Here is a 16,532-nt window from a genome sequence, read left to right on the forward strand (position 1 = left end):
ATGATACAACCTTGCTTGCTGAAAGTGAGGAGGACTTAAAATACTTACTGATGAAGATCAAAGAACACAGCCTTCAGTATGGATTGAATCTCAATATCAAGAAAACAAAAATCCTCACCACTGGACCAATAAACAACATTCTTATCAATGGAGAAATGATTGAAGTTGTAAAGGACTTCATTCTTCTTGGATCAACTATCAACACTCATGGAAGCAGCAGTCAAGAAATCAAACAATGTATTGCATTAGGCGAATCTGCTGCACAAGACCTTTTTAAAGTGTTGAAGAGCAAAGATGTCAGCTTGAGGACTAAGGTGCGCCTGGTCCAAGCTATGGTGTTTTCAATAACCTCATATGCATACGAAAGCTGGACAGTGAATAAGGAAGACCGTAGAAGAATTAATGCTTTTGAGTTATGGTATTGAAGGAGAATATTGAAAAGTGTCTTGGGCTGACAAAAGAACCAACAGATCTGTATTGGAAGAAGTGCAACCAGAGTGCTCCTTGGAGGCCAGGATGGCCAAACTTCATTTCTCATACTTCGGACATATTGTCAGGAGGGATCAGTCACTGGAGAAGGATATCATGTTTGGTAAGGTGGAGGGTCAGAGAAAAAGAGGAAGACCCCCAGCGAGATGGATTGGCAAAGTGGCAGCATCAATGGGCTCAAGCGTGGCAACAATTTTAGATTGGCCCAGGATCGGGCAGCGTTTTGTTCTGTTGTGCATTGGGTCGCTATGAATTGGTACCAACTCGATGGCACCTAACAACAACAACTAAGGAACCTATGAATAAGTTTTAAATTAAATCATTTTAATAGGTTTATGAACTAACAAAAAAAACCCAAAAACACAACCAATAAACAGCAATGCCCTGTCCCACCGCTTTCCAACTGTGTGTCCCATTCATGAGAGGCAACCAACCACCTTTAACTCTCTTAGCGGTATCTTCTGGCACTTGCCTCCATATTTCTAAGTATTATGCGTGTTATGCTATGTCTTGCCATTTTCAGTGTGAGACATTTTCTACTGACTTGGTACTCTGGGAGTTGAAACTTTAGCAATCTGACATCATGCAACAGCAATAGTCCAATGGAATTGCCCCTCCTGGATAGTAAAACCCCAGATTCAAAGTAAGTAGGATGAATAGATGGCAAGATCCTAAGACCTGTGTTCCATAGGGTTCTCAAGGCTATGACCTTTGGAAGATCACCAGGCCTTTCTTCTGAGATACCTCTGGGCAGGTTCAAACTGCCAAGTCTTTAGTTAGTAGTTGAGTGAGTAACCATTTGCCCATCAGGGACTTCGGAGTAATTAAGCACCTTTCAACAGGAAAATGGAGGCTTCGAGGCATCCAGGCTCTGCCAGTTATCAACTGAATGACACAGGACAAGATTCCATTTTCATGGTCAAATGAGAATAACAGTATATTCTACCTCCTAGTGTGGAGTCCTGGTGTAGCGCTGTGGGCTAATGCATCAGACTGCAAAGTCGTTTGAACTGCAAGGTCGGTGGTTCAAGCTCACCAGTTGCTCCTTGGAAACCCTGTACAGGGTCACTATGGGTCAGAATTGACTCAATGGCACTTAACAACAACAACATGTGTGGTTGTATGGAGTCCTGGGATGGTGCTGTGGGTTAATGTGCTGGACTGCAAAGTTAGTTTGAACCACAAGATCGATGGTTCCAGTTCACCAGCTGCTCCTGGGAAATCCTACACAGGGTCATTACGGGTTGGAATTGACTCGACAGCACTTTACAACAAGTGTGATTGTAGGAAAAGCGCTTAACCACAAGGTGGGTTTGACTGCGAGGTTGGCTCTTCAAGCTCACCAGCCGCTCCTTGGAAGCCCTATACAGGGTGGATGTTAGTTGGAACCAACTGGACGGTAGTTCACAACAACAGAGTGGTTGTGGGGATTGAATGGAAAGAATTCCAGTCAGCACCTTCTAGAGATCTTTGTGAGGCTTAAGTGAACAAAATTTTTATAGCGAATATCGGACAGTGTGAAGTCCATATGAGAGATTATGCGGGTGCTCAGTCATCTTGTCAACCAAATTTCCAGAGGGGCAGGAAGGACTAACCAGAGTTCCTCGCTCACAGGAAACGACTTGAGAAGAAACAATTAAAGTTGTATAATCAACTCACGTGGAACCGTTAGATCAATTTCGCAGGAATTATTGCCAAGGTTGTTGATAGCTGTGCATTGGTAATAACCTTGTCCAAAATGTGTAAGATTTCCAATAACCAAAGTTCCGGTAGCTGGGTCTGTTAAAGCAGGAAACAGGCTTCAAATCTCTTATTTGAGTGCAGATCATTCCGTGCCTACTCACTTCCCCACCTTGTCCTCACAAGTCTTGAGAAACCCAGGCTCCAATTAGGCCCCTTATCTGTTTCCTCCATACCCATACCACCTCTGAACCCCAAACAATCTACCTGCTAGAAGTTGGAAGGAGATTAGATCACAATTAGTGGAAGACACACTTTTTATGCCATCCCAAGAAAACCAGAAGATTGGTCATGGGGCTGCTGAAGGTTTTACTTACTGAAGTTTTCTTTCACTGGAATGGTATCTTTCCCCTCCAGTTTATACCAGTAGTACATAGGGGTAGGTGTTCCAATCAATGAGAGGCAAGAGAGAGAAACAGGGTGACCGGTCTCTGGTAGTCCTTGAATGCTACACAAGGGCTTAGAAGGTTTGACTGTAAGGCAATGACAAAGAGTGACAACCTTGTAGGGTGAATGACAGTCAGCAACAGTTGCAGTCACTTCCTCACTTTGTTTGCAGAATGGTGGTTTAAACTCTTTAAAAATTTACTTTGACAATTTGCTGGTTAAACCAGCAGGGGGCAGTCAAGCACTTCAAGAATCAGAATCCCCTAGTCACAAAGCCATTTAAGATGCAAAGAGTGTTTCCTCAGTCAGCCTCCTCTCCAGGTTCCTAGCCAGGAATTTTTTTTTTTTGTAGCTTACAGTATAGTATGCTTTTATTAAAACAGCCAAATGTAAGCAAGCACCAAATGACTATGAACATAGTTTATACTTTTAAAGCACAGTTTTACAGGAAGCCAGAACCTTTTATACCTGGAGAGGACTCATTCTATTTTTGAAAATGTTCTTTTAATGCTTTCCTTTTTTTTTTTTTTTTTCCTTTATGAGTAATATTTTTAAAGCATTCATTTATCTGTGGGTGATATAAAACCACTGGAAGGTTTGAATTTACCTATGTCCCTTACTGATAGGAAAAGCCCACTGGGGGTGGGGGTGTGCTAGACAGTGCTGAAATTTTTATTCATTCTTCATTCAATGAGCATTTACTGAGTGCCTTCTATGTGTCACACATGGGACTAAATAAAAAAGTCGCTGGCTAATGGAGTCCTTATAGGACAAAGTAGACCCGCCCCATAAGATTTCTAAGGCTGTAAATCTTTAAAATCTCCCACTATTATTGTAGAATTGTCTATTTCTTTCTCTAATTCTACTAGGGTTTGCTTTATGTATTTTGGGGCTCTTTCATTGGGAGTGTAGATATTTATTATGGTTATGTCATCTTGTTCAATTAACCCTTTAATCATGAGATAGTGTCTTTCTTTATCGTTTATGCTGGTTTTTGCCTTAAAGTTTATTTTATCAGAGATTAGTATTGCCACTCCTGCTCGTTATTTTACTTACAATTAGCTTGTTATATTTTTTCCATCCTTTAACTTTTCATCTGCTTTTGTCTTTGTGTGTAAGGTGTGTCTCTTGCAGACAGCATATTGAAGGATCTTGCTTTCTTATCCATTGTGCCACTCTCTGTCTCTTGACTGGTGCATTTCATCCATTGACATTCAGAATAATTACTGATGTTGTTGTTGTTAAGTGTCTCTGAGTCGGTTCCGACCCATAGCGACCCTGAACAGGGTTGTAAATCTTTATGGGAGCATAAAGCCTCATGCTTCTCCCGTGGAGCAGCTGGTAGTTTCGAACTGCTGACCTTGCGTTTCGCAGCCTGATTCGTAACCACTGTGCTACCAGAGCTCTTTATGAATTAATTGCTGTCATTATGCTTGTTTTTTGTGGGGCTGTGGTTTCTTTGTTATGCATGCCTTCCTGTGCTGAGTTCACTTTTTTGGTCCTCTTTCTTGTCAGTTTCTTCATAGTTTCAATGTTTCCCTGTTTTTCTTGGATTTTCATTTTCTTGATATGTTGTGAAGTATTTATTTTCTGTGAGGTTACCCTATATTCTATTAACTTTTTCCTCCATTTAAAAGAGCCTGTTTTACCAAGGCTGTAAATCTTTAATGAAGCTTCTTCCTCCTGGGAAGTAACTTGGTGGGTTCAAACTCAGCGACTCTTCCGTTAGCAGCCAAGTGTTTAAACCAGTGTACCACCTGGGCTCTGGCACTAGACTGGGTGCCAGAAATCTAAAAGTTTGCTTTAACTCAGTTCTGAAGTAGGGTTTTAAATCTAAGTTCAGATAAGGACTTGGAAAGTATAGAAATTCAGTAATGAGGCTGAAGAGCAGCAGATGTTGTATCTTCGAGTGCCTTCTGATCAATGAATGAGTCAAGATTTCAGGACTGTCTAGCACACTCCTCCCACAATGGGCTTTCCCTATCAATAAGGGGCATAGGCAAATTTAAACCTTCTAGTAGTTTTATGTCACCCACAGATAAATGAATGTTTTTTTGTTTTGTTTTTTTTTTTAATCACTCATAAAGGAAAAGTGCCTTTAGAAAAAGGTTGAACCTGGTCAACACAATGGTTAAGCCCTCATCTGCTAACAGAAAAGGTCGGCAGTTCAAAGCCACTCTTGGTTCTGTAAAAAAACAGACCTGGCCATCTACCCCCTTAAAGGCAACTCGACTCTGCCAACGAGGGTTGCTATGCGTCAGAATAGACTCCGTGGCACACAACTTGTTGCTTATGGAGAAGTCGTGTAAGAAGTTGGGGATTGGAATCTCCTCACTCAGCTTACTTTCACAGCTTCAGATAATGATCTGAATTTCTACACTTTCCAAGTCCTTATCTGAACTTAGATTTAAAACCCTCCCAAGGCTTAGGCTCTCTAACTTCTGCTTAAATGCCTCCTAACTGACTACTGCTCAGCTCCCCAGCTTTTGAAATGCAGCAGTTAAGAGCACAAACGTGGGTCCACGCAGAACACTGGCTCTGCAACTTTAACCCTAGCTTGTGGCGCTGTGCGCAAATGGTCAGACTGTTTGAACTGCTAGGTTGGTGGTTCAAGTTCACCAGCTGCTCCTTGGAAACCCTGTACAGGGTTGCTATGGGTCGGAATCCACTCAACGGCACTTAACAACAACAACAACAGCATTAGGCAAGTTAGCAAGCTTAACAAAGCCTCAGTTAAGATGAGTTTATGAAATGTGAACAGAGTTTCTCTAACTTCCAGCTGATCCAAACATTAAATGATTTGTACAATGCCTTGGATGTGAAATTGTCGTTAGCTGTCGGTAAGAAGGACTAATACCCACTGCCACATTTTATAGCTCCAACCGAAGTTAATCTTCCATTGATTTCTGCTTTACTCAACTAGCTCAGACCCTGTACACATAAGTGAGGAGAAAGATGAATATAGCTGTAGCTTTCATGGAAATAGTTACGATCCCTGTCTTTTAAATAGGCATCTTTCAATTAACAGAAGAATTTTCCCCTCCTCCCGCCCATCAGCTCTCTATTTTCTGTTCCTTACCATTGATTTTGTCAGATGGCAGCAACTTGTTAGATTTGCTGACTCTAAATTAGAGATTTTATAGCTTTTACAGCAAAAGACACCAATGTGAACAGAAAACAAAATGAGGCTGTCTCATCATAAAGTCAGACACTAGGACTTGACCTAAACTATGCACAAAAACCTGGAATGACTTGCACTTGTTTCTGAGTTCAGAATCAAACCAAGTAGGTTATTTTTCTACTGAACACATTTTTTTTTCCATTTTCTTTTTCTTTTTTATCAACAAAACACTTAGGGAATCACTTTGAACCTCATCCCAAACCTATATATTTTCTTAAACCACTGAGTCAGGATTGAATTGACATTTCATCCAGTTAAGATTCCTCGTAGACCTTGGATGTTATTACTGGCAAAGCCATTGATCTACAATTTAGCTTTATTGCTTTCAACAGAATTGAGGCAGCAGGTAAAGACTTGCCTCAGAAAACAAATGAAAATGCTTTAGTGTGTTCTCAAAGCTTCTCGTAAATCAATCTTTTTTTCCTTTTTGTGTGCCAGACTGCAGAAGGAAGGCAATGCTCATCGCAAAGGCACACACAAAAAATGATCCAAACTTCTCTCTTGGTAATTTTCAGAGATTCATTTTCCAAGGTGGCCATACCTAATGGAAATTTCACCAATGAATGGTCGTCCAAACCACCTGGTCTTTTGTTCATTGCCCTGCCACCTCAGCCTCCCTTCTTCTGATACAGTCGTGCACATCTTGCAACGTTCAGGACAAAAAGTCACCTCCTCCTTAGTATTGTCTAGTTCCCCTTGGACAGCTGTTCCCTATGCTCTTATAGGTCTCCTGTACCGTAAGCTGTCACGTTTTATAGCTGCCTCCGCCACTGACCACATCTTGATTGTCTAGCACAATATCTAGTACACGTATTCAGGGTTTGTTGAATGAATGTGTTCAGGGTTTGTTAAATGAATCCATGGGTGAACACATGAATGCATGGGATCAGTTTTCACTAGTCGCTCTGAAAGATACATTGCTCAGAAGACTCATCTTTAAGGAACTGTCAACACCTTCCCCCCCCCCCCCCCCCACTAGGGCAAACAGAAATAAGCCCTCATGAGCAATGGGGTTTGAGAACTACAAACCAACCCTGCCAGTTTTAGACAAAATTATCCATCTCAAACTTTCCAGGAAAACCTACATTTGTAGAATGTCTTTGTTCCTAGTCCAATGAACAAAAATAGACCTTTTGAGAGCTCTCAGACAAAACGAAATCCACAGGCCCTTTCGGCCTCTTACCTTGTCTGACTCTTGGATGCTGAAGGAAAAGCCATGCCACAGCCATAGCAGTAACAACTTGGACCAAAGACTCATGGGAAAAAATAGCTATGACAGGAATTGACCTTCAACTTCTTACAGAAGTTGATTTGGGATCCTCTGAACTGTACATTTAAGAACATTAGCCTGCTTGTCTAACTATCTCAAGCCTAATTCCAAGCCCCGAGATAAAGAAGGTTGGCCTATTTAGGTGGTTCCTGGTTAGAACAACCTTCCAGAGTCAGGAAAGCATTATACCTTAATTTCTTTAAACATTAAAAAACCCTTTCATTTCTGGTATTACATTTAATCCTCATAACAAACCTATAAATAAGACAGGGCCGGAATTACAACCTCATCTCACAATGACCAAAGAATGGTGGACTGAATTGCTTAAGGTAGTAGACCAAGCGCTAGATCCCAGGTCTTCCAACTCCAGCTTGGCACTTTGGCTTTATACTACACCATTTAGTTCCTATGTAGATGACTAGTCTTCTCAACTGGAACATAAACTCCTCTAAGAAACCCATGGCTATGCATTTTTCAAGGTTGTAAATCTTTACAGGAGCAACATCTTTCTCCCAAAGAGGCGCTGGTGGGTTTCAACCACAGACCTCGGTTAGCAGCGTAGCCCACAACTTCACTAGGGTTCCTTTTTGTCTCAAAAAGGGCTTGCATATATTTCTCTTGTCTTCCCTTGTACCCCAACACTTAGCACAGAGATCATTAAAATAAAAATATGACTGAACTCCCTTCATTCTGAAAAGTTAACTTTTGAGTACCTTCCCCTCTTTTTCAGGTTGGTAAATGCAGTGAAAGACCGCATAGTAAATGTCAGCTGGTTCATTTTTGGTCTCTCCTGGGCAGTAGCCAAGACAACTCTGGACAGTCCTCCTAGGTGTGTACCTTGCTACCAGTTGCTGCTTTTGCAAGTTGCTGTTTTGATATAGTTCCTCCTTTCCTGTGATGTGTACACACTACTCTAGAAGAACAACGAGTAGATCAGCTCCATTTTGGGTTATTTAGAAGTGGGAGTCCCTGGTCAGGAGTTTCTGAGTGGTACAAGCAGTTAAACACTCGATTGCTAATTGAATGGTTGGCGGTTCAAACCCTCCCAAAGGAGATTCTGAAGAAAGGCCAATCTGCTTCTCGACGTTTTTGTTTGTCCCCCCACCCCCCCTTTAAGAACTCTATGGAGTGCATTTCAACAACACATGGAGTTTCCATGTGTTGGAATCGACTCTAACGGCAACTGCTTTGGTTTAGAAGTGGGGAACTCTTAGCTGAGTTGGTTAGTTGCTAAGGGTTGACAGCTCTTTAATGCATCCCTTTAGTGTTTTTTGCAGACAGAAGCTCAGCTTCCATTCATCTCTCACAGCAGAGATTGGCAGGAATCCTGAAAATGGCTGAAATTGTAAGTTCCCTGAGGGCAGAAACCCTAACTCTCCATCACTAAACCTCATACCTCCTGGCACAAAGTAATAAATATCAGTTGAATACATGAACTACTCCAAATTCATTTTAAGAGAGGGGTGAGTCCTAGTGTGGCACTGGACTGCAAGGTCGGTTGGAACTGCAAGGTCGGTGGTTCAGGCTCACCAGCCGCTCCTTGTAAACCCCATACAGGGTCGCTATGAGTCTGAAGAAACTTTGGTAGAGTAGTGGTTATGAGTCAGGCTGCTAACCTCAAGGCCAGCAGTTCGAAACTACCAGCCGTTCCGTGGGAGAAAGATGAGGCTTTCTGCTCCTAGAAAGATTTACAGCCTCGGGAACCCTGTATAGGGTTGCTATGAATTGGAACCGACTCCACGGCACATAACCACCACCACCATGCGTTGGAAATGATTCGAAGGCACTTAACAACAAAGATAAATGACTTACTCAAGGTCACATATTGCATATTTACATAAAATAGATTTTCAACACCTTTTCCAAACAGCCTTAGCATTTAAAAAAAAAAAAAATAGGTGCCTCCTGATTTCATTCAAAAGAATAATTTAATGGTAAGAATTGTGGCAGGCTTGTTGTTGTTGTTAAGTACCATCAAATGGCTTCCAACTCATAGCGACCCTGTATAGGGTTTTCAAGGGTTTCCAAGGTGGGTTTGAACCATTGACCTTGACGTTAGCAGTACAATAGTTATCCTAGAGCACCCCACCAGGCTTAGGAGAGGCATTTGGTGAAGGGTAGATTGGGGTGAAATAGATGAAGGTCTTTGGGATAGATTTTATACCTTAAGTTACACTAAGTTGACAGTTTTCTCCTAGGTAGTTGTTATTGTTAAGTGACGCCGAGTCGGTTCCGACCCATACAGCACAAAGCCTCATCTTTCTCCTACGGAGCGGCTGGTAGTTTCAAACTGCTGACCTTAAGGGTCGCAGCCCAATTCTTAACCGCTATGCTACCAGAGCTCCTTTCTCCATCGCGAAATGGAAGTTTCTTCTGAAAGAATGGCTCCTTATTTCGCGAGATTATGGGTTTTCCCATATACTCTAATTCCTTCCTTCAGAGATAGGGATCCCGGGAGCCCTGGTCATGTGCTACTGTCTGCTACTTTCACAGCCCTTTTGGTTCGGCAATTGTTTCGATGTGTTTTATGAGTGATTTCGCAGCATTTGGGAATAGATTGGAATTGGGGTATGTTCCTATTTCCCTGATAGTAAAAGGAGCAGGGAAGAGATTTAACCCAGGTACTGAATTTGCACCATAATTCACTGTTCTGGTTTATTCAATGTCCTAAGTTGCTCCAAGCAGAGAAAAGACAGAAAAAATAAGTGTTCATACCTAACACACTGACGTTGAGGATGCCTTGGTTTTTGCCAGCAAAGTCTGGGGGATTGTTCACATCACAGATGTAAAGTCCGGCATCTGCTGGCTGCATATTAGAAATGGTGATAGACGCATTACCTGGTTCAGAGGACCCTACAATTCGACCTTTAAATTGCCCAATGGCTTCAGCTTGCCCGCCTTCAGAGTAGTAAATCTAGGGCAGAAAAAAATAACAAGACAGTTGCATGAAATGAGATTGGGGGGGGGGGTAATTAAAATTAATTTCAGTCATTGCATTTTTGTTTTCTAAATCTTTTATGAGGCTGAACAAGGTAGGCCTCTTAACAAAATTCAGCATAATCACTAAAGTGAGAATTTGAGAATTTGAGAATGCTTAGAGCTAGGAAACTCGCCTTCTATCCAATTTTGCTTTTTTTTTTTTTTAAATAAACAGAAGCATCTCCCCACCCATACTGAACGTAGGTCCCTGTAGCAAATATTTCTCAATTCAGAGGGACCCTTTCGTTTTCTTATGTCCGTTCATGGTCATTACCTCATTTTCCCCTCAGAGCAGCTGATGTCATGAAGCAGGATGGATATGCCTGTCTTACAGATGACCAGACTGGATTCAACTAGATTCAGCTGCTAACCTTGGACTCGGAGACCAAGATGCTCACCTGATGAATTTCTCTGGAGGAAACTCATTGTATAAGACACAAATGGCCAATGGGAAACTCACAGCCCCTCCCTCTTTCTTTACTATGTTGTAAGCGTTTCTTGATTTGAGATTGATGAGCTTAGCCAGTGGGACTATATGAAAACTCTATCTAGTTTCCCTGAAAATGAGACTGTTTACTCTCTTTTCACGTACACATATTTCTTTGGATAAGCATTCTATTTGTTAGAAGAGTAACATTTAAGAGAAGAACCCAAACGAAAACCAAACCCAATGCCGTTGAGTCTATTCTGACTCAAAGCGACCCTGTATGGGTTTTCCAAGACTGTAAATATTATAGGAGTAGATAGCCTCGTCTTTCTTACCAAGGAGCGGCTGGTAGATTTGAACCACCAACCTTGAGATTATCAGCCTAATCCCTAATCCACATTGCCACCAGGGCACAGGTCCTTGACTAATCATCTGGTTGCATCTGCTTACAGTTGTGGTGTGAGGATTAAATAAAGAAATTCAGTCAGAAAAGGAAAAAGAGCGAGCCAGTTGTGATAGTCGATTCCAACCCACAGTGGTCCTATGTGTGTCAGAGCAGAACTCTACTTCATCAGATTTTGATGGCTTCTTTTTCAGAAGTAGATTGGCTGACATTTTTTTTCTGAGGTGCCTCTGGGTGGCCTCAAACCTTCAATCTTTAGGTTAGCAGCCATTTGCACCACATTATTGTTATTAAGTGCTGCCGAGTCGGTTCCGACTCATAGTGATATTGTAGAGGGTTTCCGAGAGTGACTGGTGGGTTTGAAGTGCCGACCTTGTGGTAAGCAGTCCAGTGTTTATCCTACAGCATCATACCAGGAGTCCTGGTGTGGCGTTGTGTGTTAATGTGCTAGACTGCAAAGTTGCTTTGAATTGCAAGGTCGGTGGTTCAGGCTCACCAGCTGCTTCTCAGAAACTCTATACAGGGTTGCTATGGGTTAGAACTGACTCAACGGCACTTAACAACAACAACAATAAAGGCTAATCAGTGGTACCTATTTTTCTCCCCATGTGGCAGGATTCAGAAAACTCAGACCCAGCAAGATTAAATGATTTAACCAAAGCCATATGAATTAATGTATTATTATTTTGATTCACTAGGCTTACGAAAGATCTGAATTCTAGTCCCATCTATATTGTTGTTGTTGTTGTTGTTAAGTGCCGTCGAGTCGGTTCCGACCCATAGCGACCCTGTACAGGGTTTCCGAGGCTGTAAATCTTTACGGGAGCAGTAAGCCTCGTCTTTCTCCCGCGGAGCGGCTGGTAGTTTCGAACTGCTGGCCTTAAGGTTTGCAGCCCGATTCGTAATCACTACGCTACCAGAGCTCCATCCCATCTATATTAAAGAACATGAATATTTAGATCCTAATAGCAACTGGGGGAAGCATGGTGTGAAGGAAAGAGCCCTGACCTAGGAGTGAGATGATCTGGGTTTTAGCCACAACCCGGCCTCGGACAAACTGTGACACACTCAGGGGAAAGAGCCTCTAGTCATGTCTCCATAGCAACCTGCCTTGTCACAAGAAACAAGTTATTTAATCTCTACAACCTTTGGTTTCCCTATCTGAAAGTGAGCAACCAGAGTCAGTGTTCTACAAAGTATGAATATGCATCCAGAAGTAGAAATACACAAATGGATTTTTAAGGATTCTGCTGTTCGTAGGGTGTCTATGAGCCAGAACTGACCCAATGTCACCCAACAACAACAACAAATGAAAAATATTCAAGCCTAATGTGCATTAAGAAACACATAGCATATCAAATCTGTGACTCTGTGGCTCTTATTGCTAAGAGCGAGACTAACATTTTTAGATTGAAAAAGACCAAGGCCCCTCTGGCAGATTTTATGAAAATCTTAGATCCTCTGGATTAGGGTAAATTTGAGACCACAAACTTTCCCCCCAGACAGGTCTTGGTTGAGATAACAAACCCCAAAGCCAATATTAACTTAAGATATTCCACTTAAAGAACATTAAGTAATTAATACTGAAGGTGATACATAATTATGATAAAACATCATGAAGATGATTCATGAATAATTGAAGCATGTTGTTGTTGTTAAGTGCTGTCGAGTCAGTTCCAACCCACAGCGACCCTGTGTAGTAGGGTTTCCGAGGAGCGGCTGGTGAGCTTGAACCGCTGACCTTGCAGTTCAAACAGTTTTGTAATCTGGTGCACTAACCTACAGAGCCACAATTGAAGCATAGGAATCACTAAACTAGATACCTCTTGAGGTCCCTTCATAATACGCACATTCTATGCACACATTTTATTAGTTTCTTATAAATGTGTGAATTCAAGTGATAATTGTTTATTATTCAATAAACTGATATTGCCCGAGTCCAGTGGATCTAATTCATGTTTTCATAAAACCTACTAGAGCAACTTTAAGTTTCTTTTCATTCACTCACCTTACTTTAACGGACCGCTTGTGTGGCACTATAGACTAAGCACTGGACTGCTAACTATAAGGTCAAGGGTTCAAACCCACCTCGAAAACCCTATACAAGGTTGCTGTGAGTTGTAACCAACTCGACGGCACTTGGCAATCACCATCTTACTTTACAGAAGAAACTGAGGCCCCGAGAGGCAGAAAAAACAGACACAAAATAAACAGTTGGGGCAATTCTAGAACTCAGTTCTCTCAACTCCTGGATGTGTCCACGGTTTCTTCCCTCAACAGATCAAGAGGAAAGGCCATCAGAAAACCAAAGTCTACATGAATTACTTACTCCTTTACGCAGTAAGACAATCTATTTTTAAAGTAAGGCAGAAAGGTCAATTTTAAGGGGAAAACTCAAAGAAAAAAAAGTGTATGTAAAGAGAAAACAACTTGTTTCCTTCCTCTGCTTTTTCTAACATCAATTTGCTCTTTTTCCTACCCTAAGGTAGTCATTTAGAATTCATCTATTCACATCTTGAAACCGCAAACTTTTGCCCTGTAGGGATCTTGTTTAACTTAACTAACCTGAAAACATATTATTAACTTAAAAACCTATCACCTTCATACGAGTTGACACCCACCAAATCCAGTGTTCAATTTCACAACCCAGTACAGTGCTTATTTACTTCCTAAGAGAAAACCTGAGGTTCTGTTGACTCTTACCAGGAACACAGACTAACGTCCATATGAAAAACCCTTTCAAACCTAAACATTTGGCCACTTTCCTTGCTCTCAGTAAGACTAAGGAGAGGGCAGCTCAACATATGTTAATGCTTGAAAACATCACAATAACACACAATACCCTGTACTGCCAAAAGCCCATAGTAATTCCCAGAGAACCCAAGGTCCTTGTTTCCGCAGATATGGGGTCCGACAGAGTGTGTTCTAGGCTCAGACTAGGGCATGGGATGAGGTCACTGGGAATGTCTTATAGTTGAGCATGAATCAAAAGAGCAAATAAGGAAAGAGGCTCTGGACCTGTAACTAACCTATGAAAAGAACCTTCATCACCTTAGCTCTTCACACTGGAGGCTAAATTTTGCCCTCTCACAAGTAACACCAGGCAGAGAGAGGAATGGGGGTGAGGAAGAATGACATTGGAGACATAAAAGGGACCAGCCTTGGTGTTGGGGTGCTGTGTAAAAAGGAAAGTTCCCATGGCTAGCTAGAGGTCATACACATAGATGGAGCAGTTTTCTGTTAGGGGAAATTCACACTGTCACACTTTCCTTGCAAAGAAAACAACAACAAATTAAATGGAAATATTCCCTGAAACTGCTTATCTAATCACACAAGAAGACCTGCAACTTGGTTCCATTTTCCACAGAAGAATAATTCCTTTAAAAAATCAAAGCAGAACAATAGCAAAGGCCAAGCCTAGGATCCTTTTCAAAGAACGAATATTGTCAATTTAGTGATCAAAGCAATTGTGGGTCAGGAAAAGTCAGAAATGTCCAACAGGCTACATCCTTTGGTGGGGTAAGGTCCTACTTTAAGAAAATCCATCCAAGTGTTCCCTTAACTGTTGTTGTTGTGAAGTGCCATCAAGTCAGTTCTGACCCATAGTGACCCTGTATAGGGTTTCTAAGGAGCCACACTGGTGTGGCGCTGTGGGTCAATGTGCCAGACTGCAAAGCCGTTTGAACTGCAAGGTCGGCGGTTCAAGTTCACCAGCTGCTCCTTAGAATCCCTTAATTAGTCCTTGTTAATTTTTTACCCACTTTCCCTTCTATGGCAGACTGCCTTACTTCCCCCAGGATCCTCTTCATCTGCCCCTTTGGTGATATTAGAGATTGATGTATGGAGTCTTAATAGTACATTTGTTATAAGACCTCATTAGAAATCACTTAGTACATGGTTTCTAAGGTTAAAGAGTCTTCAGGAGCCAAATGGATATTGGAAATATGGAAAGGGGCTGAGAGAGGTTGGTGGGTAGGGACCGTATGAACAAGGCATTCAAAGTGTTCAGACAAATAAACAAAATACTGGGTTGACCAACCCAAACACATCCACTGGTCAAATCTGGTCCAGAGGAAATCAGTTTGCAACCTCAGATTCATGCTCTTCTATTACAGGAAAGGCCCCAGATCCCAATAAAGGAAATGGTTTTTGCAAGTTTATACACGAGATTAATAGTCATTCCTAGAATCCAGACCTGATTCCCATAGAATACATTAAGATTCAATTTATATTCCTGCCTTACGGGAGGGACATGATTCCTCAGGCAACCTTCCTCCTTTGAAACCATTCCATTCCCCACAGAGCCAGACGCTTCTCCTGCCAATTGGCATGATGTTTTCCATGTTGCATGAGTTCACCACTTGATGCCCTCAATGTTTGCCAGCTGCAGTTGCAGGCCACTTGGTTCTTTGCATAGCAGCCTTCTCCTTTGTACTGTGCCAAACTCTAATTCACATGAGGCCATGCAGCTGGGAGCCAGATTGGCCCTGAAAGATCTTTCCTGGGTTTTGTGGCACTGCGCTCTAACTAGAAAGTCGGAGTATAGACAAAGATGGAAAAACTTCAGTCTGCTTTCTGTTTGAGTCTGAGTTGGAGTTACTAAAGTGCCTTTAGCCTCTAGCATTGCGTTTCTAGGTTCCTTTGGGGAATGTGAAAGGCATGGAAGTCCACAGAACACCATTCATTCTTTCCCTTCTAGCTTCTTGCTTTCCTGTGTCACTCTTCAGGGGCTAGCTGTGTATTTAGTGACTGGTAGGGAAGAGGGCTTGCAGGGTGGCAGTGGTCTTAATTCCAGAATTTTCTCTGGATTGAACTAGAGGGGTTGGGATTGCACGTGAAGGAATAGAATAGTAAAACGAAGACTCTCCTATCTGCAAATCACTCTCTTTATCAGCCTACCATTTGGCCTAAGGAGTTCCAGAATGTCTTTATAAGTGAATGAAATAAGTTATCACCAGTCCCTAAAACCTGATCAGATTTAACAAGAGTTGTTGTTGTTATTAAGTGCCATCGACTTGGTTTCAACTCATAGAGACCCTGTATAGGGTTTCTGAGGAGTGGCTGGTGAGTTGGAACCGCCGCCCTTGCAGTTCAAATTGACCTTGAGGTTGTGTGTTTATCCTACAGTGCCACACCAGGACTCCACTTAGCAAGAGTAGACACCTTAAATGGGACAGAGAATAGACAAACTTTGATGAGAGAAAGCTAGTAAGGAAAAACTCTCAGCATGCTTCTTAAGGGTGAGAAGGTGATACCGATATGTTGGGTACTTCTGTTTTGTGTGGTTTCGTCCTATGTGTTGCAGTATATTTACCATGTGTAGTCCATACCCATTGCCGTGGCACTGATTCAGATGCATGTAGATAGACCCTAAAGGACAGAGTAGAATTGCCCCACAGGATTCGCAAGGCTGTACTCTTCATGGAAGCTTGGCACAGTGACAGCAGCAATGGGTTCAAGCATAACAATTGTGTGGATGGCACAGGACTGAGCAGTGTTTCATCCTGTTGTGCATGGGATCGCTATGAGTTGGAACTGACTCAACGGCACCTAACTCCAACAACAACAACTCTTTATAGAAGATTACATAGTGGCTAGTGGGTTCAAAACTGCTGCTGAGTGCTTAACCACTGGGTCACCAAGGCTCCTTAGCATG

The 16,532-nt window shown here is 42.0% G+C and overlaps 1 protein-coding gene across 1 annotated transcript in view; it reads right to left on the reverse strand.

The window, feature by feature from the left end:
- The window catches only part of VSIG1 (V-set and immunoglobulin domain containing 1), a 125,473-nt gene that overhangs the window by 9,307 nt on the left and 99,634 nt on the right, over window positions 1-16,532 (reverse strand). Inside the window, exons 10-12 of the mRNA XM_006871063.1 lie at window positions 9,783-9,981; window positions 2,547-2,702; window positions 2,149-2,268 (exon numbers count right to left, since the gene is read on the reverse strand). Of these exons, the coding sequence (XP_006871125.1) occupies window positions 2,149-2,268; window positions 2,547-2,702; window positions 9,783-9,981 (475 nt within the window). The remainder of the gene's footprint in view (window positions 1-2,148; window positions 2,269-2,546; window positions 2,703-9,782; window positions 9,982-16,532) is intronic.

Source organism: Chrysochloris asiatica, unplaced genomic scaffold, assembly GCF_000296735.1.
Source record: "Chrysochloris asiatica unplaced genomic scaffold, ChrAsi1.0 scaffold00159, whole genome shotgun sequence".
NCBI classification, from domain to species: Eukaryota; Metazoa; Chordata; class Mammalia; order Afrosoricida; family Chrysochloridae; genus Chrysochloris; species Chrysochloris asiatica.